This window comes from Pleurodeles waltl, chromosome 6 (genome assembly GCF_031143425.1).
Source record: "Pleurodeles waltl isolate 20211129_DDA chromosome 6, aPleWal1.hap1.20221129, whole genome shotgun sequence".
Taxonomy (NCBI): domain Eukaryota; kingdom Metazoa; phylum Chordata; class Amphibia; order Caudata; family Salamandridae; genus Pleurodeles; species Pleurodeles waltl.
Genome location: NC_090445.1, coordinates 24303775 through 24331260, shown reverse-complemented (window position 1 = coordinate 24331260; position 27486 = coordinate 24303775). Strand labels below are relative to the sequence as shown.

Here is a 27486-nt window from a genome sequence, read left to right as displayed (position 1 = left end):
TAAATACTTTGCAGTTTCAAAAATCAACATATGCAGAATTCTCTCAATGTTATATGGAGGAAAGCACTCTTCAGCAAACAGAGAGTAAGCAACGACTTACGAGGCCAATCTCGGGTACTGATAAGTAAGTACTGGGCACTGATCAGAACCACACCAGCAAGTCACTCCGGGCAGTGCTGGGGCGACCAGGTGCAGGGGGTGCAGTAAGGTGTTGGGTGCCCAATGGTTTGCTATGGGAGTTTGGTCCGCGTGAAGACAGGCTGCAGGCACTGGCTAGGAAGCGAGTCGGGGACAACAAATGGGTAGGCTGTAGTCTTGGGGTGCTCAGGGGCATAGGTGCTCCTTTGGTCCTTTTTTTCAGGGCCCAGGGGAGACAGATGCAGGGGTGTCCCCGGGTGTAGGGTTTCTCTGTCCGGTCCTGCATGTTGAGGCTGCAGGCGTTGTCGGGGAGTCCGGCGGGGGGCAGGGAACCAAGGTGGACTCAGGCTCAGGGGAAGCGGGGAATGTTGTTGGCACCAGACCAGTGACCGGCCTCATATGAGGTCAGGGGTGACGGGTGCAGTGGTTGCTGGAGGTGTCAAGTTTTCTCTCACCACAAGGCTGCAGGAGAGGAGGCCTGTGTGCAAAGGCTGCCGGCAACTTGGTGGAACCTAAGAAGGGTGAAACCTGAGTGGACTCGGACTCTAGATACCTGGGGAACTGGGCTGGCAAGGTTTGTTGGCTTCACCTTGGGTCTTCGTCGTTGGGTGCAGTGGTCACTTCAGGTGTCGGGTCCTCACGGTTTCATGGGCTGCAGAGTCCTTTCTAGAAACTTTTTGCAGTGCAGTTCCGCTGCTTATGAGAGTCTGAGTCTCTGTAGAAGGCAGACAGTCCTCCTGCGTTTCTTGGAGGCCCAGCTGCAGGACGAGTTGTCTTCTGGGCAGAATCCTTCGAGGTCAGCAGGCAGGCCAGAGGGCTGGTTCCAAGTCAGCTGTTTCGTCGTTTCCTCTTCTGCAGGTCCAACTCTTATTTGTCCTTCGCTTTGTAGGTAGTCAGGATATGAGTTGCAGGATTCAGGGATGGCATCTAAATACTCAATTTAGGGGTTTTACAGGGAGTGCCAGGTGGTAGCCAATGGGCTGCCCACCTTTAAGGTGACTACACCCCTTCTATGACCACTTCCGTTGGGAAGTGGGCATAACCCTAGTGGCCTAATTCCTTCCAGACAAGATGGAGGAATTTGAAAAGTAGTGTCCACTTCAACTCGTCCATCTTAGGGGTGGTACTGGCATGAAGTACGCCCACCTCATCTGCCTAATTTTCCTGCCTGTGCTGCTGCCAAAAGTGAGGCCAGGACAGGGGGGGTTTGTCACTTCCGCTATTTGGAGAGACTTGGGTTGCATTAAAAGGCGCCAGGGCCTTTGAAGCTTCCCACCCTGGAATGTCCATCCTGCCTGGGTGAGGTGATAACAGCTTCACCCAGTGCAGGCTTTTGTCTCAGGCCCTAAAAAGCACTGGCTCTCACCTTGGGGGACCAGAAACGTGTCTGTGGTGGCTGAACTGGTCAGGGCCAGTCAACACACTAGTAGTTGGTAGGTTTTCAGGGGACACCTCTAAGGTGCCCTATGTGTGCATTTATTAAGAAATCCATCAATGGGATCAGTGAAGGTTAATTATTCTGAGTTGTTTGATACGAAACATCCTAGGATTCAGAGAAGCCATCGTGTAGCTGGGGAACTCAAAGTGTCCAGCACATGCATTTGAAATGGCTTCTGTGTACACTTACTAGTTCTAGGAATTGGCAAAGACAGTAGGGGCATATCTGCTCATGCATATATGCCCTCACATGTAATATAATGCACCCTGTCTCAGGGCCATAAGGCCTGCTAGAGGGGTAACTTACATATAGTGCAGGCAGTGTTAGGGGGGCATGGCACACAGGCTGTGTGCCATGTTGTGTTTTCAATTTTGGGAGCACCTTGTCATGCAGCCTGCAACAGCAGTTTGCATAAGGTTGGTGCTGGGTCCCTCAGAGTGGCACAAGTTGTGCCGCAGCTTTGAGAGGCCCTCTTTAGTACCCATGCCCTAGGTACCAGGGGTATCATTTTCTAGTGACTTATAGGGGGCTGAAAGGCCAGGTAACTGGGGGATAAAGTGACCAGGTGTTTTGATTTAGGGAAGGAACACTGGCACTGGGTCCCTGGCTTGCAGGAACCCAGTGTACTTCAGCTGAAGTTGCATCTAAAAACCAGGCAAAAAGTGTGTGTGTGTGTGGGGGGGGGGGGGGGGGGGGGGGGAAGAGGGGTACTGCAACCAGAACCCACCTCCCTACAAACAGCCACAGGCGTCTGGGGAGGGTGCATGTGAATCTTACTGGGTAAGAAACATTTTCCGTCTATGGCATGTGTGGCTGTAGATACAGATGCGCTGCATAGATTGTAAGCAGTCCCTCCATGAAAGCGGTGGCTAACCTGCGGGAGTTGCAGATGACTGGTAAAGTATTCTTAGTTTTGCTTGGCCTACACTGGCTTGCAAGTACGCCCACACAATCATGTTTTGTAAATGTATGTGGTTTAGACATTGTAGCTGCTTTACAAATGTCAGCTATGGGTATGTTTCCAAGGAAAGCCATATTGGCTCCTTTTTTCCTAGTAGACTGTGCTCTAGGATTAACAGGTAACTGCCTCTTTGCTTTAGCATAGCAGGTTTCTATACATTTTACTACCCATCTAGCTATGCTGTTTTTGGATATAGGACTGGCCTTGTGCGGTAATGTAAAAGCTACAAAGAGCTGTTTAGTTTTCATTAGGTCTTTAGTTCCATAAATGTAAAACATTAATGCACATTTAACACCTAAAGTATGGATGGCTATTTTTGCAACTGAGCAAGGCTGCAAAAAGAAGACTGGTACTTCAATGGATTGGCTGATGTGGAACTGGAAAACCACTTTAGGACGGAACTTTGGGTTTGTGCGAAGGACCACCTTGTCTCTATGAATTTGGAAGAAAGGTTCTTCCAAGGTTAGGGCCTGGAGCTCACTAACACATCTGAGTGATGTGAAAGCGACTAAGAACGCCACTTTCCAAGAAAGCTACTGACGAGGCCATGAATGAAGTGGCTCAAAAGGAGGGCCCAGGAGCCTGGTAAGCACAATATTGAGGTTCCAGGATGGTTCAGAACGACTCTGGGTGGAATAACCCTTTTAAAGCATTCCATGAAAGCTTTAATGACTGGGATTCTGGACAAGGAAGCATGTTGTCTATTTTGTAGATGCGAGATGTAAGCAAATGGAAGTGTAAGCTAGGTTTGATTTCTGGAAGCAGAGGAAATAAACAATGTCTTGAACAGTAGCTTTATTGGGATTAATATGTTTAGGTTGGCAGTAGCATACACGTTTTCAACATGACAAGCTCTGGTTGTGGGTCTACGAGCTTCCCTGAGAATATCCATTCAATCCGCAGGCAATCCTAAGACACCATATGACTTCAGGAGCCATATCACAAGGTTGAGTGACTTGGGGTCTGGATGTCTTATCTGTCCTTGATTTTCAGTGAGAAGGTCCGACCTGTTGGGGAGCTTCTGATGAGGAACTACTGAGAGGTCCAGAAGTGTGCTGACGCACACAAGTGGAAGCTACAAGGACATGGTGAGAGATGTCTGCCTGATCTTCCGAACTAGAAATGAAATGAGAAGGAGAGACGTGGAGAAGGGTGAGCAAATATCCCTGGACAGTTCATCCCTAAAGCATTGCCCCTGGCTAGAGGGTGTGGATACCTGGATGCGAAGCTTGGGTATTTTGCGTTTTTCGGCTGTGGCAAAAAGGTCTATCTGAGGAGTTCCCCACTTTGCGAAGTACGTTTGAAGGACTTGTGGGTGGAGTTTCCATTTGTGAACTTGTTGCTGCATTCTGCTGAGCAGGTCTGCAAAGCCTTTGTCCATTCCTGGGACATACTCTGCCACCAGGTGAATGTGGTGGTGGAGAGTCCATTTCCATATTTTCTGAGCAAGTTGTGAGAATTGGGACAACCGTGTTCCCCCGTTTCTGTAAATAATACATGGCTGTCATGTTGTCCATGTGTACTAAGACAACCTTGTGAGACAGATGATGAAGAAATGCTTTCAGGGCCAGAAAGACTGCCTGAAGCTCGAGCTAATTGATATGTAGGGATTGGTGACTGAGATTCCAAAGGCCCTGTACTGTAAGGTGATGAAGGCCCAAACCAGTTAGTGATGTGTCTGTGGTCAGAATGACATGAGGCACGAGGTCCAGAAAAGGCTGACCTTTTAACAGGATGGTGGTGGTCCCCCCACTGCAGAAAGCAGTGAGTATGGGAGTCTAACAACCCTTGATCATCCAGGTGACCCTGTGGCTGAGACCACTGATGAGACAGACACTACTGTAGGGGATGCAGGAGGACTCTGGAATGGGGAACAGCGCAATGCAGGACGCCATCAACCCTAACAGGCGCATGACTGTCCTGACTGTATATGTGTGATTGTCCTGAAACTGGGTGAGAAGAGACAGAAAACTCCGAACGCGGGCCAGGTTGGGGTATGCTAGCCCCAGCTTTGCATTGAGAATAGAGTCTAGATAGGGCTGTGTCTGAAGAGGATGTAGATGGGATTTGACAGTTGATTGTGAATCCCAGCGCGTAAAGGAGGTCCATTGTTGTCATCTGAGCGTGATACTGGTACTCTCATAGTGTGCTGGCTTTGATGAGCCAGTCGTCTAGATAAGGGAACACGTTAATGTTTTGTCTTCGGAGATGTGCAGGGACTACTGCAAAGCACTTTGTGGAGACTCTGGGAGCCGTCCTGACTCCGAAAGGCAGGACTTTGAACTGGTAATGTTTGCCTGCAACCACAAATCTTAGGTATTTTCGGTGTGCAGGGTAGGTGGGGATACGAGAGTAGGCATCCTTTAGATCTAGGGCCAAAGTTGCCTGGCTGTAGTGCATTGTTGTAGAAGCGGAATAATGTCTTGTAGAGTAACCATGTGAAAGTGTTCTGAGAGAATGCAGTGTTTTAATGGTCCGAGATCCAGGATAGGCCTGAGAGTGTCATCCTTCTTGGGTATGAGGAAGTATAAGGAGTATACGCTTGTTGCCTGGTATTGTAATGGAACAGCCTATGGCCCATTTGAGAAGGGTGAGGTGCTCGTGGGATACTCTGTGAGTGCAAGGTGGAATGTTTGGAGGCCTGGTAATGAGCTCCAGACAGTAACCATGTTGGATAATGGAAAGGACCCATTGATCCTAAACTTAAACTTCGCACTTGTATAGCACACTACTCACCGTTAAGATCTCCAGGAGATGTACGCATACCGCTGTGGAACCCCTCCTGGCTTTTCCCTGTGAGGCGCCCACTCCTGGGCAACCCCCCAGGGTGAAACCAGGCATCCAAGCGCATTCAGGGCCGTTGTGGAGATTTAGCAAGCTATTGCCCAGAGTTACAGAGTGGGACCCATTAATTAGATTAGGCACAGAGGCGAGAAATATCTGGTCCAAGGGAATTGAGCCCAAGATCCCTGGAGGCGTGAATTGAATCCTGGTCCCGGGCCGGATCTCTGCATCAGGGTCTGCCGCTCTAACCATTGTGCCACACTTCTCCACGATCCTAAGTGATTTTGACCCATTCTGTATTAAAATTTTGAAGTCGTCCCAGAGACAAATGTGGCGTGAGGGGTGGGAAGACGTAGGTAGTCACTGTTTGAATGTGGAGGTAGAGTTGCGGGTGGTGGTGCTCTTACCTCTGCCTCAGTTGTTATTGCCTCTATAGGCTCCCCTGAAGAAACCTCAAGACTATGAGGTTCAAGGCTGTCGGGACAGGCGGGGAGGAATTGGGGTGGTAGAGGCCTCTGAGGTTGTTGATTTGTAATCACCTCTAAATGAGGGGCGCCGAAAAGTGCCTCTTTGTGAGAGGGACTGAAGAGCACTCATGGCTTTTGCGGTGTCAGTATATTTTTTCATCTTCAAGGGTGGAGTCCACTCGAGGCTCGAAAAGATGCTCCTTATCGAAGGGCATGTTGAGCACCACTTGCTGGACCTCTGGTTTGAAAGCCAGAGCATCAAAGCCAGGAATGTCTCGTTACTAGTATACTGGTGTTTATACTACATGCAGCCGTGTCTGGGGCATCCAGGGCACAACGGATGAAATTATTAGTGACTGCTTGCCCCTCTGCAAAAATCTGTTGTCCCCCCCTTTTTATATTTATTAATTTTATCATTATACAATAATAACAATATAATCAATGTCCCACAACTGAGAGGCCAGTGTTAACAGCACATAAAACGAGCAAAGCATATTTATCATCAACAAACAACCGTCCCACAGTGTCTGCCAGTCAAGGTTCCGGCTTCACTATTCATAGTATGTTACCATCTACTTCGGGGCACTCCCAATCAGCACGCTGAAGATCAACTGTTGTCCCCTTTTGTGGTGCTCATCTGAGAGAAACTAGAGGAATGCCTCCATTTCATCCCAGTGAGCCTGATCGTATCTTGCTAGCAATGCCTGTGAACTGGCGATGTGGCAATGAATGGCTGGCTGTGCAGCCACCCTTTTACCTGCAGCATCCAGCTTTTTACTCTTTTGCTGGGGGAGGAGAGTCCCTGGTGGCCTGGCTATAGGCGCATTTTTGTGCAGTGGTGGCCACTATGGAGTCTGGCAGGACCTGGGATCTGATATATATTGGATCAGAGGGTGCAGGTTTATACTTTATCTAGGAGTGATAACCCTAGAGCGGACTGGTTCTTTAAAGATATAGTTTGTGTAATGAAGCATGCAAGGGAGCATAGGGAGGAACTGGATATCCCTATGCGTGGACGTTAGGGTATCGAAAAGGAAGTCCTGCTCATTGGGGTCTCTGTGCAGTTCAACATTATGGAAGGCAGCTGCCTGAGCTACTACCTGCTGGCAGGATGTAGTATCCTCTAGTGGGAAGGGTTGTTTCGGGGTACAATTCTGGGTCTGCAGTTATCATGGGATTGGGGTCATGTGTGTCCCATGGATCTTGGTCCTGCTGTGTCCCACCCAAATCTTCCCCGATAAATAAAGGGGAACCCTGAGGTGTCAGATCTCCTGCAGTAGGAGAGGCAGGTGAATGAGGAGGGGAGGGAGGTGGAGGAGAAGCAGGGAGTGGGGCTGGTGGAGAAGGTGGAACAAGTGGAGGAGAGGGAAGAGGAAAAGACTTGGGAGAAGTGGTGGTAGCCTTGTCCTTGGTGACCTTATTGAGCGGTGAAGTGTCCAGAACCTCTTAGAAGGACAGTTTCCTCTTGGATGTTGCAGGAGGGGAAGCAATAATGTGCTCTGCACCCTCGTGGATATGGAGGCGATGCTGTCGAGTGCCCATAGTCTCCAAAATAGGCATAACTGGTGCTGTCACAGCTGATGACTAGCTGGAGTCTTTGCGCTCCAAAGGAGTTGGCTCCCTTGTTTTCAGCAGCAACAGTTTTGGTCGGTGTCCTGTTGTCGGCACCGAAGCAGGACTAGAAGCTGGTTGGCTCGGAGCCGAAGTACTTGGTGTCAAAATCCAGATAGAGGTGGCTCGGACCAAGTAGCTGGAGGTCGATGCCTAAGACAGTGTTGTGGTCTTGGCTATCTTCGGTGCTGAGTCGGAGGGCAGAGCACCCAAAGCAGTTTTTTGGATCCGGCCATGGCCTGGTGGCAGTGGTGGTCCGGCGACCACTGTAAGGGGCCTTTTAGCAGTTTTAGAGTGGGCAGGAGTGGCCACTGTGCTCACGGGTTGCGCTGATGTCACCTTGTGGCTTTCGATATCTGACTAGACGTCGGAGTTGGGGTCATGGATGGAGATGGCCTCCTCTTGTGCCGGCTCCTCCAAGGCATGCTCTTCCCCAAAGATGTCCGGAGTCTTGTGTGCCATCTCAAACAGATGAGCTCTTCGGTCTCAAAGGGTCTTCTGCGACCCGAAGCTTTTGCAGAAGTCGCATATAGCTTTTTGGTGATCAGGGGAGAGGCACCGGTTACACACCAAATGTTAGTGGGTTTAGGGGGAATTTCGAGTGGTACAGAGGACAGAAACGAAACAGCATTCGTTCCATCAGCTCGGCATACTCTTTGGTGCTGCATGGTGAGGTAGGCTAGAAATGGGTGAAGTCGCTGCACAGGGCGCGTGGTCGGTTGCCAGACTGATGGATGCGGAGATGGTAATACGCGATTGAGAAACAATACTGTTGTACTGTTGATAAGGAGAAGACGGAAGGAAAGATTTCAAACCGGAGCAAGTCAAAAGATGGAGCAAAGACACACATATCCGAACCAGACAGAAGAGATAAAACAATCAAACAAAGAAGTTGATGCCCATGAGCAGTTATCACCAAGAAGGAGTCAGTGGATCCAGTGACTCGAAAACGCTTCTTCAAAGAAAAACAACTTGCAACACTCCAGACCCAACATTAGATGGCAGGAGTATGCAGAGCACGTGAATCTACAACCACACATGCCATCGAACACAATGTTTTAAGAAGTGGAAATATTGCTCGTACCCCGATTCTGAAAGCCAGAGCTTAGATTTTCTGCCTTTGGCCCTCATTTAGATCTTGACGGATGAGATACTCCATCACAAACGTGACGGATATCCCCTCCGCTGTATTACAACAGCATTATATCCTATGGCACTTGTAATATCTGTCATGTTAGTGACGAACACCCCATCAGCCAAGATTAAAATCAGGCCCTTTGACTAAATGTGGGTAAGTAATTGCTACAGGATGAAGCATGAGGAACAATGCGACGCTGCACAGCTAACAGTTCAGCATTTATATCCTCTGTGGATCTTCTGTTCTTTGTATGTTATTTTCTAACAAATATGGTTCCATTCTGCTGAGAACTGTAATAGGTATAATATAATGGGTAAACGCTTATTAGTCTATTCCTGTTGAACTCTTTCTTTTTGTTTGTTGTATCTAACTTTGAGCATTTGAATAAAATGTTTTATGGAAAAGATTATGCTATTAAAACAATTCTAGAAAAATGAGAAAAAATACAGAAATTGTTGCCTTTTGCTATGCATTTCTTTAGAAACTATTGCTGTAGCCCACACAGTAGTACTACTAGCATTTTCCTTTCTTGAAAGTTGGAGTGACAACAATGAACAGATTACTTACCTTCAGTAATGCTCTTTCTGGTGGATGCTCCATCTAAATGCAAATTTCTCACCTTGTGAATATTCCCCAGGCATCTGACTGGGTCCGGAAACTCGAAAGTGATGCTCTTCCACATTGGAAGGTGGCGTTGTGCGGCTCCACACAGATGCTATTCCACTCGCAAGCAGGGCCCCATATAGGTACCACTTAGGAATAGTGACGTCAGTTGCTTTCTAAGGTTTCACAGCACCCTCCTATGCGAGCCCATCATCAAACTGGCTTGACCAATGTGCATACCTTTACACTGGGACCTTTTTAGAAGGAGAAACAGTACATTCCACATAACATGACAAAAGGGACTTTGAGGAATCTGCAGTTAAATAAGAGTACCCACCGGAAAGAGCGCTACTAAAGGTAAGTAGCTTGTTCTTCCAGTGGATACTACTAACTGCAGATTCTCCACCTTGTGAATTGATACCAAAGTGGTACCTCCCCCGGTGGAAGATCTGGGTAAAGGCTCAACACAAAATGTCTACCAAGACCGAACAGGCAAAATGCCCATCCTGACGGACCTGTCTGTCGAGGTAGTAGGTCCTTGTGAATTTGTGCACTGATGTCCAAGTAGCAGTCTGAAAAATATCCAGGACTGGCCTTCAGCATGCTAGCAGAGTAACAGAAGCATGGTCTTAAGTGGAAAGAGCCCTTCATCCTTCAGGTGGCAGATTCTTAGCTAGCACATACAGATATTTATACAGAGGACTATCCACCTAGACATGGTTCTTTTCTGCAGCACCTTGACCTTTATTCCTGAGAAGCCCACAAAGAGTTTACCACCCCCCAAATGGTCCTTGCTATGATCAATGTAGAAAATGAGTACTCTCTAGGGGGACAAGTGATGGAATTGCTCCTCTTCCATGGGGTGACCTGGGGAAAAGAAAGTCAGCAGGGTGACAGCCTGTCTGACGTGGAAAGGTGTTAATACCTTCAGCAGAACTGTAGCTTGAGTTCTCAACACAACCTTGTCTGGAAAGAATGTTGTGTAATGTGGCTGGACCAAGAGGGCCTGCAGCAAACTCGAGCGGCAAGCTGATGTGATTGCAACCAGAAAGACCTGTTTCAAGGTCACGAGAAATAGTGAACTGCTGCGCATTAGCTTGAATGGGATGCACATTAGGAAAGTGAACCAAATTCGAGTTCCACTGTGGCATAACAAAGGAATTTTGATGGAAACGTGATGTGAACGTTTTAGAAATGTCACCACAAGAGGTGATTTGAACAAAGAAGACTGGTTCAGCAACCTCACAAATAAGCCGAAAAAATTCCACAAATAGCCTTTATGAGTGCCCAACACAAGTTCTTGAAAGGCCAACGACAAAAAGCTCCAGCATTTAAAACAGCTTGGCTTGTAGCAGGTCAATCTACCACAAAGTTGTCCTAGCAGCCAGCATACACCGACTGAGCAGGTGAGCACCTAGCTACCAAAATAACATCAATGACTTCCAGAGGAAGATCAAAAGAGTCTAATTGGCGCTGCTCATCCTTCACGCATGGAGGTACAGTTTGGAGGCCTGGGTGTCGTAACCAAGCCCTGCTGCTGTGACACTAGGTCTTCCCAAAGCAGCAGCTTGATCAGAGGGCAGATGGTCATGGCCAATCCTCTGCCGCTAGGATGACTTTAGCTCTGTCATTCTTCTTCTTCAGAACTCAAGCCAAGAGGGGTAGAGCTGGGAAGGCATACAGAAGTCCCATGTGCCACTCTAGGCAGAATGAGTCCCAGAGAGAACCTTCATGGAAACTCTAGCATAAAAATGCCAACACGTTATCAGCTATGGCATAAAGAATGAGGGAGGATTCACCACATTTCTGGAATGCCCTGCTCCAATCATAGGCATAAATGCCATTTGTGATCAGCAAGGCGACAGTGACAGAGTTAACCTGCCCTAGCGTTTAGAGATCCCACCAGCTGGCACAAGCTCAGAGAAATGCCCTATGGGGTCACCCACTTCCAGAGGCGCAGAATCTCCTGGCCCAGGACCCAAGACCCCACTCTGCCCATCTTTTGCTGCTGTACCACACTGCAGTGGTGTTGTCTGTCAGTACCTGTACTAGCTCTCCCTTGTTGGATGGGAGGAAGATCAACATCTTGTTTGCTCAGAACTCCAACAAATGTATGTGGAGGTGGGTTTCCGCCACAGACTAGAGTCCTCTGATCTCCACCTCTCCTAGATGACCTCCCCAGCCCAGCAGCGATTCATTTTTCACCTCAGTGAGCTCTAGATAGTATAAGTAGTGGGGGTCTGCCACTGGCGCATTTGCTGTATAGTAGCCACTACAGCAGATATTTTGCACTCTTCTTTGAAACCTGAATGGAATCTAATAGGCTCACGGGGTGGAGTCTTCCCCGAGGCTTCAGATCCCACTGCAGGGTCTGCATGGGCCATCTCGCACAGTCGATAAGCAGGATGAAAGTAGTCCCGCAGTCTCACTGCAATCCTCACCGAGATCTAGGACAGAGGGTTAAACATCAGGACCGTATCCCGAATGTTTTGGTCTCTTGCCTTCGAGGGTAAGGCACAAAACTGAATTGTATCCAGGATAGCTCCAATGAACTGGAGTGTTTACGAAGGAGTCAGGTGTGACTTTGGCACGTTAATAGTGAACCCTAAAGATGTTATTACATTAAAGATACCTGGACATCCCTAGAGAAGCCAACAGACCTCCATCCAGACAGGTGCTGAAGTACCACACTCACGGCTGTTGCCGGACCTAAGCAATCAGTTGTGTTGAGGCCAGATCTTATCACGAATTCTGCAGCATCTAGACAATCATTTTAGAGTGTGGGCTAAAATTAGCTGATTGGTCCTCTGGGACTGCAGCATCATTTAACCAACTGCATCCCATAAGGCATTACCTGTAGCAGTCTAGGAGGCAGCTGGTATTGACTAACCACAAAGCAAGGCTAGCCAACAAAAAATACCCTTAGCATAAGTTTCCATGGGCTTAGACTCACAGTTAGGAGTCTTAAGTGTGTACTTGGCTTGTGGATGCCTGGAAAACCAGTCTCTGGCGAGGATCACCCACTGCCAGTCTGTGGCAACAAGTTACCCCGTTTGTTGACTGAAGACCCAGATCATGGTATTGCCCAAGTGGCTATCCGCCTCAATGAATGGCAAGAGAGCTTCAGTAGGTGCATGGTCAGACTGAAGAACTTCCAACAATATGTTAGTTTTGCCTTCCAGAGCAGGGAGGGGCAAGTTGAGGACCTCTACAGCCATCTCATGACCATAGCAAAAGAGGCACGCTCCTCAATGGCAGGACTAGGGGAGAAACAAGAACAGTGCCTGGAAAAGTGTCCAGACCACTGCTATCCTGTAATTTGTCATACCAATTGCCCTCATTGTACAGGAGATGTGTTCATCTAGTCATTGTCAGAATGTGATCGAAAGAACTGATGTTAAGTACGAGCACTGCCACGTGGTAAAAGCAAGTTATCTGCGTCCTAAAGATTGGCTTTAGGCTATGCTCCAATGGGAGTGGGTTTGGCCAAAGTTGAGACTTTGCCAGCTGTATGCCTATGATTTAGGTTTGCACGATTGCAGCACTATCTGCCTAGTGCCTGAGCTGGTCCTGCAGCCCCAAAGAAAGAAGTCTGTAACCTTTGGTGCCCACCTCAGGGTACCCCCACCGACCAACCTGATCGGCTGGTCAAGCACTGATCCAAGGTGTGTTAAACAGACTATGTAGCTCTGAAATATGATGCTGCTGCCTGAAGGCACTCTGTGGCGAAACAGTGCCTGGGTGTGGTGGTGTAAGGACCTACATGAGCATTCTCACTTGAAAGTGCCTTGAAGCTGTAAAGTTGTTGCTGGAGAAGGGGACTATGATGTTGGCATATGCCATGGGGGCTCAACGGTGACTGCCACCGTCACTCATCCGAGCAGAGGAATCGGGTCTGTTGATTCTGCAAGGCCCGCCTGCTGCCATTCCTGTTGGAGCCCAGAAGGGGGCCACCACACCGTCAGAAGCCAGTCGCTCCTGGGGTTGCCTTCAGGATCCTACTGAGCAGGCAGTCCCTGTCCAGCCTTAGTGGGCCTAGTGAAGACCTGACTGCAGCACAACTCTGGGGGGCTAGGGTGTAAGCGGAAGGTCTGCCATGGGCGGAGAGGGGGGGGGGGGGGAGCCGTACCTGCCACTGGGCCCTACACTACCAGAGAAGGGTCTGGCGGTAGTGCATAGGACCACCCCTCTGGACTCTCACCTGTAAAACAGGTATCTGGAACAATTTTGTGACTTGTGCAGTAACATGCTTTACTCTAGAATAAAGTACTTTTCTAAAACAGAAGCCCTGTCCTGAGCAATTAAATTGTGCTGCTAGGTGTGTTGAGTTCAGAGCCTGCAATATCCCCCAACACTATCCTTCCCGAGAAGCCTGTGACTGCTCACCGTTGCTACCAGAGTCAGTGCTGAAGGCACGGACTTGGTCCCGTTTGGCAGCGCCAGAGCAGGACAGACCCTGGGATATAGGCAAATGTGCTTAGCCCTCACGGCTGTGGTCCAGTAGCCCCTTCCTGTCCGTTGCCCTTTAAACCCCTTAAAAGGCTTTTGACAGACGCTGAATTGGATTCTGAATTGCTTAAAAGTTTGAGTGCAGAACGAATGGTCGCTCACTTTGGGGACTGGCACTCTGACAGTGGTTAAGGGGACTTAACATTTTTGCTGCATCGCTGAAGGAGGCAATGTGGTCAAATTTCAAGCAGAAGAAGCTGCTTTGTTCGCCTGCCACCGAGGCATTTCATCCACATTTCCTGCAGCTTGAACGCTCTTGGTGCATACTGCATCCAGTTGAAATATAAAGCAAAGACTCTGCAAGGCATGTGGAAAGGAAAAAAATTAAGTTGAAGATGTATGAATTTAATTAAATCCACACAGGTATTGGGTGGGAGGTGGGCCTGTGACTGCATCACTTTATTATGCCACATGATGCCTTTAGAAGCAAAAGAGTGAGATAACATCACAAAGACGTGGGTGAGCGAGCAATATGGATCAGGCGGGAGGAAAAAAGCACATAAGGGAGACACTTGGAAAATATATGCACTTAAGGACAGCTTAAGCCACAAAAAATGAGAACAGTGCATGGAGGCAAAAAGCACACAAATGAGAGTGCAAAACGGAGAGGAAGAACACGAGGGCAATAGGAAACACATCCTGTGAGAATGATGCTCCCACACTAAATGCCCAAACAATCTCCATATTACTTTTTGCGGACAATTCTCTTCTTATTTCCAAGACAGCGATGGGGCTTCAGATACTTGCTGACAAGTTTTTAGCTTTTTGTGCAGACCGAGGTCTGTAATACCAAATTGATGTTATTCAGTCCTGTGCCAGCATAATCTCAGTTAATGGAGTCCCCTGGGATAGGGTAGGCTCCATGGATTATCTTGGTGTAAGGATATCAAATAATTTTAATTCAATCAATCACAGGTTTGTATAGCGCACTACTCACCCATAGGGTCTCAAGGCGCTGAGGGGTGACCTCACAGATCAGTCAAAGAGCCATGTCTTGAGGTCCTTCCTGAACTGAGGCAGCGATAGCGACTGTCTGAGATGTGGTGGTAAGGTGTACCAACTTATTCCTGCCAGGGATATAAACAATCTTCCTCCAGCCGAGGACTTCTTTATTCAGAGTATGTTGGCGAGTGACTGTTGGGACGAGCTGAGGGGTGTGGGGGGAAGTACCGGTTGATGCGGTGTTGAGGTAGTTGGGTCCGTCGTTGTGGAGGGCTTTGTAGGCGTGTATTGGGAGTTTGAAGTTGATCCTCTTCTCGACAGTGGGCCAGTGGAGGTTCTTCAGGTGTTCTGTGGTGTGTTCTCGGTGGGGGAGGTCTAGGACGAGTCTGGCAGCGGCGTTCTGGATCTGTTGTAGCTTGTTCAGGTTTTTCTTGGAGTTTCCACCATAGAGGGTGTCGCCGTAGTCAAGTCTGCTTGTGATAAGGACGTGCGTCACGGTTTTCCGGCAGTCTGTTGGTATCCATCCAACGATCTTTCGTAATTGGGAAGATCAGATCAGCAAGAGCTCCTTTCTCATACAACATAGGTTGGTGCCATCATGTGCTTGTGTTAGAGTAATAACACAAGAACGGTATCTCCGGCCCTCAAGATTTATCAGGCAAAAGCGCAAAACGCTACTTTTTATGGTGCAGAGGTGTGGGGGTACAGGAAAGCTAAAAAAAATTTGCAAAAGAGAAAGTTTTGCTAGAGCACTACTTGCTTGTCCAGTTAGCACCCCTTTGGCTCCTATTTATTTTTGACTTAGTCTTAATCAAATCTCAGATATGATAGCATTACAACCTTTGACATATTGGGTAAGGATTTGGACCACTCCGGAACTCAGTGTTTACAGGGATTTGCTTTCTGATCTCCTAAAAAGGCCTAATGCAGTTTCCATCCCATGGCTCAAGCATGTGTCCAACTGGTTTCGTAAATTAGATCTTTGGAGCAACTGGGAGAAACCCCATGGCCTAAGGAAAGCACAGATACAATCCTTGAAGTCGGGCTATTGGGCTTATGTTAGGAAGAACTCCCTTCTTGATCCAACTCGTGGGTGTTTGGCTAATCAATTCTTTGAATTAAAGTGGACTCCCCATTTTGAGTCTTTTTTAGACATCATTCCTGAACCCCTTGCTAACAGCTTGTGTACCCGCTTTCGTTAATGTTGTTTATTAGTAATTGGAGGAAAATATCTACATCAAACTTTTGTCCGGCCTGTGGCTGAACAGCTTGTTTTTCTGTACAGCACACGCGATCTCCCAGCGTAAGTGGATTCGCACTATTTGCCGGAACCTGGGCATCAGACAGTACGTGATTGCCTTCAGGATTTTAAAAAGTGATACTTCTATTGCAATGGTGCAGGCAGTTGGCAAGTTTTTAGCTGCTGCGTGGCATATACAAAACAGTTTTTTAAAAGAATGTTAATCTTAATCTTGCAGAGATAGCAGTACCTTCTATGATATTCATGGGTAAAATGATTTGAGCGAGTATGCATGAACTGAGGTATGGGTTTATGGGGATTGTTTTTATTGTTGTTTGTACATATACGATGGTTTTATTTCTACATCTATCCATATGGATTATCTTTCCTTTTATGTATGCTTTGATGGTTACTGATGACCGAATAAAGCTCTTTTTATTTGAAACACATCCACTCTTATATAGTGGTTAAGCAAAAAAAAAAAAAAAAAAAAAAAAACATTTTACTTACCCAGAAAGCATCTGTTCGTAGCCTGTAGTGCTGTTGATTTACGTGCTGTACATAATGCCATCTAGTGTTGGGTCCGGGTGTGCGCAACTTGTTTTTCTTTTTAAAAAAAAGTATTTTTGAGTCACAACGTACTGGGACGCCTTCTCTTGCCGGTAATACATTTGGTCATCAACTCCATTGTTAAATGGTTTTCCCACACAGCGGGTGAGGATGGAATGTGAATCGAAGATTGGTATAGAGAGAGGTCCATGCAAGAAAGAGGAAGTTGAAATAGAAAGGAAACTGCAACAGCCACAGGTAGCCATGTAGGAGTGTGGGGACATGTGAATCTACTGCACCACATGCCACAAACAAATGCTTACTGGTTAAATAAAATTTTCTGTTCAAGGCATGTGTGGCTGCATGCTGTGCATAGACGGTAAAGCTGTCCTTCGAGAAAAAGTGGTGGCAAGCATCTGAATGTTGCAGTGGTTTGAAGTGTACAACTGCCTGGCCAACAGTTCTACGCTTGTTGTCGGGCTAACAAATCTAAACAATAATGCTTTGTAAAAGTATGTGGTGTGGACCTTGTATCTGCTTTACAGGTGTCAGCTATAGGAATGTTCCCAAAGAAGGCAACAGAGGCCCCTTTTTTTAGTGGAATAGGCTCTAGGAGGAATGATCAAGATCGTTTTAGATGTAGCACAACATGTTCGGATGCATTTAACAATCCACCCTGCAATGTCTGATTTAAATATGGCTTTCCCTTTGTGGGACCTAGAGAAAGCAATAAAAAGCTGTTCTGTTTGCCTAAAGTATTTAGTTCTGTCAATATTATACATGAGGGCTTGTTTAACATCTAAGGTATGGGGAGCCCATTTCGCAACTGAGTCAGATTGAGGGGGAAAAAACAGGCAGTTCAATGGCTTGATTGAAGTGAAACTGTGAGACCACCTTTGTGAGAAACTTACCATACCTCAGTGTAGAAATGTTCTTCCAAGATTAATGCCTGAAGCTCACCAACAGGCTGGATGATGTGATGGCAACCAAAAAAACTACCTTGCAAGAGAAACTAGATGGGCCAGGAGTGGAGGGGTTCAAACATAGGGCTCCCTAGTCTTTTCAACACAATATTTAGGTTCCATTTTGGGGCTGGAGGAACCCTTCATAAAGGCCTTAATTACAAGAATTTTGAAGAGGGAAACATGTTGCCTGTTCTGAAGGTGGGCAGCTACACTACAGCTGCTAGGTGTAGTTGTATGATGTGAAAAGCTAAACCGCAGGTTTCTATGAGAAGCAAGTTGTCAAGAGAAGCAAGTAGCAGACAATTTCTTGTACTTTGACTGCAAAGTACAATATGTTTGGAACAACACAAGCAAACAAATCTCTTACACTTGTCAGCATAACAGGCATGAGTAGTAGGCCTGCATGCCTTCTTAAGAATGTTCATGCATTCGGATGGAAGATTAAGGTACCCACATTCTAGGACTTCAGGAGCCAGATCCCAAGGTTGAAAGACCTGGGATCCAGGTGCCCGATTTCTCCATGGTTCTGCATTGGAAGGTCCAGCCTGTTGAGAAGTCTCTTGTGTGGAACCACTGAGAGTTTGAGGAGGGTAATAAACCATTGCTAGCATGCCCAGGTGGGAGCCACCAGTATGAGGGTGAGAAATGTCTGCTGAAGCCTCTGAACCACAAATGGAAGCAGTGGGAGAGAAGGAAACAAGTAAGCAAATATCCCTGGCCAACTCATCCACAGTGCATTGCCCTGGACTGTGGGTGTGAGAAACTGGAGGCAAAGTTTTCGCATTTGGCATTTTTGGCTGTGGTGAAGAGGTCTATCTCTGGTAGTCCCCAATGCTGGAAGTACTGGAGAAGGACTTGTAAGTGGAGTTCCCCCTGCTGAGGACGTTGGCAAAGTAATTGTCCACTTCAGGCAAGTATTCCGTTAACAGATGGATCTTGTGTTAGAGGGCCCTCCTTCAATAGTTCTGGGTTAAGTGAGAAAGCTGAGGGGATCTGGCGCCCCTTGCTGGATACCCCCCAGGTGACAAGAAGCACTGTACAAATCTACTGATTTAATGATTGGTTCTGAGGATAATGCATAGGTGTTGTGCTCATTTTAATGAGGGCTACCTTGCTGATCAGGTGGGGAAGGACAGCTTAAAGCAAGGTGAACACCTAGGAGTTCCAGGTAATTTATGTGGAGACCCTGGTGACTGGGTTTCCACTGGCCTTGGACAGTCAGGTCATGTGATTGAGCTCCCCGTCCCGTAAGGGAAGCACACGTTGTGATAGTCCTCTGCAGAACTGGCTCGAGAAAAGGTCATCCCTGCAACACGTTGTTGGTGCTCCATCACTGCAAAGAGCGCAACCTTTAAAATGGCCGACCAACACCAAATCATCCCACTGACCCTCCGCTTGAGGCCACTGGTGCACTAAGCACTCCTGCAATGGGCACATGTGTAACCTGGCACGAGGAACTATGGTGATATAGGAGGCCATCATGCCAAGAATGTGTATCAAAGTCTTGACTGTGACTTGTTGATCTGGTTGAAAAAGAGGGATGAGTGTCTGAAAAGACTTCATCATGGCAGCATCTGAGTAGGCCATGCCCACCTCCGAGTTCAGAATTGCCCAAATATCAGGTTGGATCTGGAGGGGTTGGAGATGGGATTTTGAGGCTGATTGTGGTCTGAATGTGTTTGTGGTATTTTTGACGAGTGGCACTCTTGATGAGCCAGACATTCAGATAGGGGAATTGTGGATGCCCTGTCTGCGGATATGAGTGATCACCACCGGGAGACTCTTGGTGAACACCCTGCGTGTGGTGGTGATTCTGAAGGGGAGCACCTTGAATTGGCAATACCATCTGCTGACTGCAAATCTGAGGTACCAGGGATGTGCCGGATAGATTGAAATAGGCATTGCTGAGGTCGAGTGCGGCCATGTCATACTATCCAGATGACATCCTGAACAGTAACTATGTGAAAGTGAATTTATTCATTTTGAGATTCAAAATTTGTCTGAGGGACCCGTCCTTTTTGGGTATCAGGAAGTATAGCGAGTAAACTCCTGTGACCTGCCAGTGGTAAAGGAAGACTGGGGGCTGTATGACTCCCGTGTGAAAGAGAGCTTGGACCTCTACCCTGAGTAGCCATTGGTGTTGTGGGGAGAGTTTGTGTCTGCAAGGTGGAATGTTGGGCGGTATGAAAGTGAAATCCAGGCAAAAAAAAACATGTTGGAAGATATTTAATTACCACTTTTCGGAGGTGACGTTCCGCCAGGCGGAAAGGAACCTTTGGAGATGAGCCCCGACAGGTGTTACATGGTCGGGGGGAAGAAGAGGTAAGTCGGGCCTAATGGTGGCGGCACCTCCTTTGGGGGAGCCACCTTTATCCCTGTCTTTTGAATTGTTTCCTCTGAAGGACCCTAGAAATTAGCCTTTGGGAGAAAACTGCTGGGTGTGTGACCATTAGTACAAGGTGGTGAAGGTCTATGGGGAGGTGGTATTGGAACCTCCACGGTATGGTGTGCCGCTAATTCGGCTGTGAAGGTTAGGTGTTTGAAGGGACTGGATCGCTTTAGCAATCCAACACTGGAGCCAATGATCCTGCATATTACCAGCAAGAGGAGGAATCACTGGACCTTGTGACTCCATAGACTATGTTCTAAGAAAAACAACCTGCACACATCTTGGCCCAGCACTAGATGGCAGGTTTATGTATAGCATGTGTATCTACAGCAACACATGGTTCGAACAATTAGTTTCCCAGCAGTGAGCAGTGGAAGGACACGAGTAAAGAGGCTATGCTCCAAAGGAGGGAAAACGCAAGATGGAAAGGCAATAAGAAACAACTATATGAGAGTGACAATAAAACAAACCAATGAAAAGCAATGGGCGGGCTTTAGCCCATTGTAAGTTCTTGGTAAGCTGACAATAGGACTGGTAGGTTCAACTTAAAAATGCCAAAAATCAAGGAAGATTATTCTTGCCAAAACGTCCATCAAAAACAAATGAGGGATACATAAGACAGAGATACAAACCCACAATAACAGGTTTAAGACAGTGAAGTTTAACATTTGGGGTCTCTAGAAGAAGTGAAACCCAAGAAAGATTGAAAACAGTTGTCGCCAGAGGCAGGCTGCACGCAGGGAGATTACCTGTGTCATCTCCTTACACTGTGTATTATTACTGCATTTTACACGCTGAGACAAGATAAAAAATTCCCTCAGTGTGTAAAATGCAGCAGTAACATACAGCTTCCTGTAGTTTATGCTAACAGTATGCTCTTTGATCATGGGTAAGTAACAGCTCCAAATCCTCTGTCCTTTCTTCTGCCTTTTAGATTCTTATTATGGTACACCCAGGAGTTTAGTTTCTGTGCGCAAATCTTCAATGTTTGTATAAAGCATGGGTTCACAATCAGAGGGTCAAATCCAGTTTTCCAATGCCAGCCTTTGTGACGTTCGACAAAAAACAATGCACTTGGCCCTCAGCTAACGAGCACTGAACACAACAAACAGCCAGCCCTGTCAAATCAAGGGTTACTGAACACAGTTCAGGGACAGGCTGAAGTTTCACTTCACCTGGTAATAAGAAGAGGTGAGGTCAACATTAATGGTAGGTCGCGAAAATGGGAACTAAAACCAGGCAGTGGAACAGTAGCCAACAAGAGATCATCTCAGTGAGGGACGGTGGTGGCTACATCAGACTGCAGAAAAGTGTGAGACGGGCATGGGTGGAAGCTGACTGGCATCCGCTTCTATTCCCGTCTAGAGCCACCGGTGAGACTGAGGTGAAGGTGGAATGGCCTGGCAAGCCATCAGTATGAAGGGTTCCTTTGTCAGTGAAAAAGTGCTGTGGAAGAAATGGCTGTTTCACATCAGCTCTACACTGTTCTCTCTCCAGAAAGGAAGAAAATGTCACACTCACCTTCTACCCTCAAGTCTGGGATGTTTCCTGTCTGTGCTGAAAGCATCACCTCTACACAGTTCTCAAGGAGATTCATATGCAGTTGAACCCAAGAGAAAAGCTACTGCAGGAGCAGAGAGTGGTCTTTACTTAAAGTGCTTCGCTGCTCCTGGGGTAGGACGAAGCGAGTGGATGTGCTGCAGTGAACTGATACAACTAAAAGGGGGCAGAGAGCAGAGTAGGGGCAGAAGACGAGAACACCGGTATCAGGGCCATAGAAGAGTGAGTAAAGAGATGCCCCATGACATTTAAAGGAACACAAACATCTGGGCCTGCACAAAATAGCAAAATTATAAACAAAGCAAATGAACACACAAATGTATCATGTCAAGAGACAAACGTTCAACAGTATTCTCACACAAAACATGAAATCGTAGCAACATTGATTGACACTGCAGCAATATCAGGAAACTGACGACAGAATGGTGGGTGGCAATGGGATGAAGCTACAGGTCAATGCATTCCTAATTCGAAATCAGAATTTGTTTTTAAGCAAAAAACATATATTTTGACTCCTCTGAGTTCTTTAACCCCAGCCAGCCCCTCTCTTACCCGAATCCTCCGGTGCTTGCGGCTGCTGTACCCTCTCCGAACACTTTGCCTCCCGTCGAGCCCAGAGGGCTTGAAAAGGCTGGGGCTGGACCGAATGCTGGCACCCCTCCAAACCCCGGGGATCCCCCAAACGTGGGAGGGCTGCCGAACACCGGAGCAGCTCCGAAGCCACCTGAGCAAAACAGAGGCAAAAGAAGACAAGGAGGGAGAGAGAGTTGTGAAGTCAGTGAGGAACTGCTGAGCACATATGGGCCTTCTGAACCATGCCTAACAGAGGACAGTGCACTCAACATTGCATAGGAACAGTATTCTTGTGTCTTGAAACATCCTATCCCCTTGGAGGGTTTAATAATAAGTAAACAACTGCATTCTCAAACACAACACAATCAGCTTGCACCCAGTTCTATTGTGTAGGCAGACTGGCACGGCTTAGTGAGGGCAACTGTTACTCTAGGGTAGGTGATTCCACTTCAGAAAGCAGCCCAGAGAAAGGGGTCAGAAGACTGAAGGAGAGGTCTGAGCACAATTACTTTTAAACCTCTACCTCAGAGCCTCCTGGACAGATGCCCAACAGCACCACAGCCTCAAGTGCCACTTGAGGGCACGGCAGGTGCAGAGACATGGCAATACGACTCCTTTTGGTGATACCAAGGACAAAGAATGTCAAGCGATGTAATTTAACCTGTTCCCATGACCTCTCGGAGACTGACGAGTTAACATTCATAGGCTGAGGGTTATAGATTGGCTGTGTACATCTTAGACATTTACTGGCATAAATAGGGACAGAAAGGCTTCACGTTGTAACTCTGACCAATGTAAACATGTTCATTGATGATACACAGGTGTTATATACCCTGACCACTCAACATTTCCACCAGGTTGATCTTGAGTCAAACCGAAAACACACATTCCAAATATCTAAAATGTTTCTTTCCTTTTAGAGTATTACATTTTGCAATAATTATTCAAACAGGATTCTCTGCAGCATGTGTTCTAATAACAGTGAATTTACAGGAGCAAGAGGCAAGGGTAATCGAGAAGGGTGACTTGCAATGCACACTCACAATGGAACTGAAAAAAGGACCTATAAAGTAACAGCTTGAATTATTTAGTACAGGGATCAAGCTTCCGGTTACAATTACTTTCTCAGACGCTTCCAAGCTCATGCCTCGGGCCCCTGATGAAGTTTCCCCGCCACCATGCCTGGCAACCTGAGCTCAAACACTGCTCCCTGAGGCAGCTGTCTTAAAGGGTCACCCCTACCCAGCTAAAGGATAATCCAGGGAAAACATATCGAAATTTCACTTGCAATGGAGTTCCAATCCTAACTTTGAGCAATATGTGCTGTGGAGGTACTTAATGCCACAAAAAAGAGACCAGGAAAAGGAGCATCAGCCTTCAGCACCAGCTGTGAGCTCAGAGGGGGAAGGGCAAGGTGTGATCCACCTTCTTTTGTCCACTTGGACAAACCATACTCATAAGTGAACTAAAACGCAATCAAAATGTCACCCATCTTCCTTTGCTCTCACTGCCCCTGGATTCAAGAAAAAAACAATGACGATGCAGGTCTCTGGTGCCCAGAGGATAAGGCCTTCACCAAGCTACGCTCATAATCGAGGACACTGTTCTGCCTACAAGCACTCTTACTGCTATACAGACTTATTTCAAACAGGCAGAGTTGCCCACTATATTTCCCACGAAACATTTTTGAATCTGACTTTGAAACCTTTGGTGCTGGGGACTTGTTAGTGAATTATTTAGGGGCCATTGCTGTTCTGAATGCAGGAGTATAATGAGTGAGGTAAGAGGGTGATGCTTGTTAAAGAGTGAGAAGAGACAACCAGTGCATCCACTCACACGCGGGGACACCCATCCAGGGCGCAGAGAACCAGAGCAGTTTTCACTTAGTATTAAAAGTGAGTTTAGGAGTGCAGCACTCACATCCCCTCAGACAGCACAGTGACAGTGGCTTCCTCGCACCTACAAAGTGAACATGTCACTAAACTAGCTGAAAGCTGGCATACTGGTCAGTACTTAGATGACTAGTGCCTTGTTAGACTAGTACACGGATGATCTAGAGCAGTGGTTCCCAATCTTTTGACATCTGTGGACCACCACTTTATCATTACTGGAGCCCGAGGACCCCCACTGATTCTCCATTAGACTCCAGGGACCCCCCACTCCCTGAGTCATGAGTGAAAGCTGGGGAACCAACCTGTTAATATTATTTAATTTTCTAAGCAGCCGCGGACCTCCTGAGGAGGCTTCAGGGACCACAGGTTGGGAACCACTGATCTAGAGGATACCGCTTGGTTTTTCTTCACTGAGAGCAATTAAGCTCACTAACTTGATCCTAGAAAGTGGCAACAGTACAGTGGCTCCACCGAGCTCGAGGGTACGTGTGGTAAACTTATGTGGACGTTGCTCAGCTAGTGTAGAGGGGAAGCGTCTGCCTGTTGTGTGTATATCGCTTAGGCCTCTGATGGTGGGTGCAGATGAGTATGTTTAGATATTGCTCTGCTCAGTAGGTTTAACAGGGTACATCCACTGGGAGCAGGGGAGTTCAGTGTGTATCGTGTGGGGCTTGTTTGGTGGCTCTGACAGTATCACATGGCTTGTGTCTGGACATATTGCCATTCAGCGCAGGCAGGTTAGGTTTCACAATGACGTTTAATTGACAGGAGGAAGCAAATACTTTAACTGCACCTTGCTTAGCTGGTGCGAGGAGTTAGTACATTTTAGTGGCAACCCCATTTCGAGTTTTAATGAATACAGGTGCGCGTTTCCACAGCACAGCTGTAACCTCGCTGCAGAAAGTTTGACACGCGCACTGCTCCCCTAAAGCCACTGCTTCTTTCCTCAGTGTCTACCTTTACAGACAGAGGGGGTGGGTGGTGGCTACTTTGCATGAATGAAGGGCTGTAGACTAGCAGCACAAGAGTGATGGATGACTGTGTAATGTGCACTGAACTTTATGTCTCACCGCGTTTACTTCATGTTCATGAACAGATTAGAAAGAACCGTTGATCACGTGAGGCGAAGGTAGGCTGAAGACCAGACAGGTTACCCTGCCAAACTCGCGAACAAGCACTTGCGTTACTCAACAAGAGGAATTAGGGCCAGTCCTGCTGACGCATACAAAGGAGTATTTCTGTAGCATGTATGGTGTCCTCATGATTGCCTTTTGGAGGGACAGAGACTCTTAAAAGAATGCAGAACATAATCCAGTGGCAAGGTATTTGATGACTGTTGGAGACGGCCTCATTAAATAACAAGTTCATTTGGGAGCAGGGACGAAGCATTAGAACATTGTATGATACAAGGAGTATACTCATTGTCATCCGGGGTCCGCGGACAACCTCAATTTTTGTAAGATCTGCCATGACTCGGCCTCATTCCAGAGAATGAATAGAAAAAAAAGAACACTATCACGATTACCCCAACTTGATAAATTTTTTTTATTAATTTCTAAATAAGGAAAACAAATTTCCATAAAATATTTGAGGGATTTTTACTAATATTATACCAAGAAATATAGGACAAGCATAAAAAAAGAAGGAAAAAAAAAGGTTAGGAGGAAAGCTGGTTAGGGGTAGTACAGTATAGAGGAGGTTAGAGGTAGTATATATAGATAGGGACACTAGGATTATAGGTACTGGCACAGCCCCAGAGCTAACAAGGTATTGACCGTAAAGGTTCTAGTGCCACGGTAAGGGTAGATGTATTAACTAGTTAGGAGTAGTTCTAATAAGGTATGTACACAAGGGTTTAGTTATATGTACTTGGGTATAGCTAAGAAGCATAAAAAGGAAACCGGTAGGGGTAAAGGTACTCAGGTATGGGTAAAGGTAATCGGGTAAAGACAGGCAGTAGGACCAGTTTATGAATGGTTGAAATACAAGCTGGAGGGCCTATGGTAAAGGTAGGGGGAAGTGGGCACAGGCAGAAGTAAAGGTATTAAGTTAACAGAAGGAGTAGAACATAGAGGTAAAGAATAAAAACAGATAGGGAGAAGGAGAAGGTCAATTGGAATATAGGAAGACAGGTGAAGAAAGGCAAGGTTGCTGCATTCGCCACCACGCAGCAAGAAAACATGAGGTTGGAATGAGAAGCGGAAAACAGGGGGTACAGAGTTTCTCTGGCACAAGAAGAAAGATATGATCTATGTGCTCATTCCACAAATGCCAAACAAAAAGGAAACCGGCTTGGTCAGAAAAGTTTCTCCAGAACAGGATCCCCGAGTTTGAGCTTTCCTGCATTTTACAGGAATTTTCAGATGTTTGCCTTTGTAAGACAACTCATTTTCTCAGTCTGCCTTTCAGCTTTCTGTTGAACTCATTAGTGCGCTAGAAGCACAACTCATTAACTACGTTATAGATATTGAGTCCAAATCTTACTATAGGAATGGTGTTCAGGTTGGGCTAGTCTCAAAGCTGAGGCCAGTGCCCCTTCAATGCTGGTAGAGGAAAAACATATTATAGAGTAAAAGGATGTAAACAGATTTTCACTACCGAATACAAATTAAGGAACACCATTGTACTGGATGCAATGAGACACCAAAAATAGTCAGATTCACATCTACTATCCTCGCCAGAGGAGAAAATGCCATGCGTAAAGAAGTAAAAATTACTACTGTGTCTATGAAATGCAGATTTTTAGAAGGAAAGAAATGGGATTTCATTTGACTGAATGAGAACTATGTGTTGTGCAGAATGGAGCAGATGGGGGGTTTGCAGATGCAGTTTTTTTTACTAGTCAGTGGTCTAGATAGGGACCCTGTCAAACATTCTAATGAATAGAGATGGCAGTGTATAACAAAAAGCACATTTGTGAACAGTCACGCAGAGTCCATATTGAAAGGATGGCACCTGTACTGGGTAGGCTGGCCTCTGATGGCAACCCTTGCATCATGACGGTGCTCCTCTGACTGCAATGGAAGGCTTTCAGAAGAAGACATGAGGTTGGTTGCAAATGTTCATGATCTGAAGCAATATAGTCGGTCTTTTTGTGAGACTAAAATAAATAAATGTTTCACATTCATTGTGAAATCAGTACTGTCCTCAAATAGGGTCCCTCATCTCTGAAAAGAATGGGATGCCACTTCTTTTGGTGGGAAAAGACATGACAGCTTAGAAAGTCTGCCAGGATGCTGACAGCCACTACCAAGTACAAGGCCGTAAGGTTTGCAGAGATGAAGGCAGCACGTTTCCGCTTACTTGCGGACAAAAAAAACAAAAAAAAAACAGTTATCTGTATAATCAAGAATGGAAAACAACTTTTCAATTGTGATGCTGATGGGAAACTTCCCGTCAACTTAGAAGGGCAGGCTGTTTATTTGCATGTGGTGCACAGTGTCACCCGCCCCATCCGTCCAAGTTTACACTGACAGGCCGGAGGTGTAAGAGCCCAGAAGTAGAAATAAGGTGAGAAGATTTGCCTCCTTTGACCACCACATCTGTTGTACTTAACAGAGCAGGAGAACAGAATCAACGCCAAAAGCCTGGCATAAATGATTGTTCGAATGCAAGAGACCTTAACATCTAATGCCTCTGAAACCACCCAGGATTGTGGCTGAACCTGGACACTGAGGGTTAGAACAACTTCCCCATTCCTGTTTAAAACAGTGTGCAATGGTGGTCA

At 46.7% G+C, this 27486-nt stretch overlaps 1 protein-coding gene across 2 annotated transcripts in view; it reads right to left on the bottom strand.

Moving 5' to 3' along the window:
• NUP214 (nucleoporin 214) overlaps positions 1–27486 on the bottom strand; it is a 387516-nt gene that overhangs the window by 17203 nt on the left and 342827 nt on the right. For both annotated transcript variants that reach the window (XM_069237075.1, XM_069237076.1), the window contains one exon: positions 21847–22018. In XM_069237075.1, the coding sequence (XP_069093176.1) occupies positions 21847–22018 (172 nt within the window). The remainder of the gene's footprint in view (positions 1–21846; positions 22019–27486) is intronic.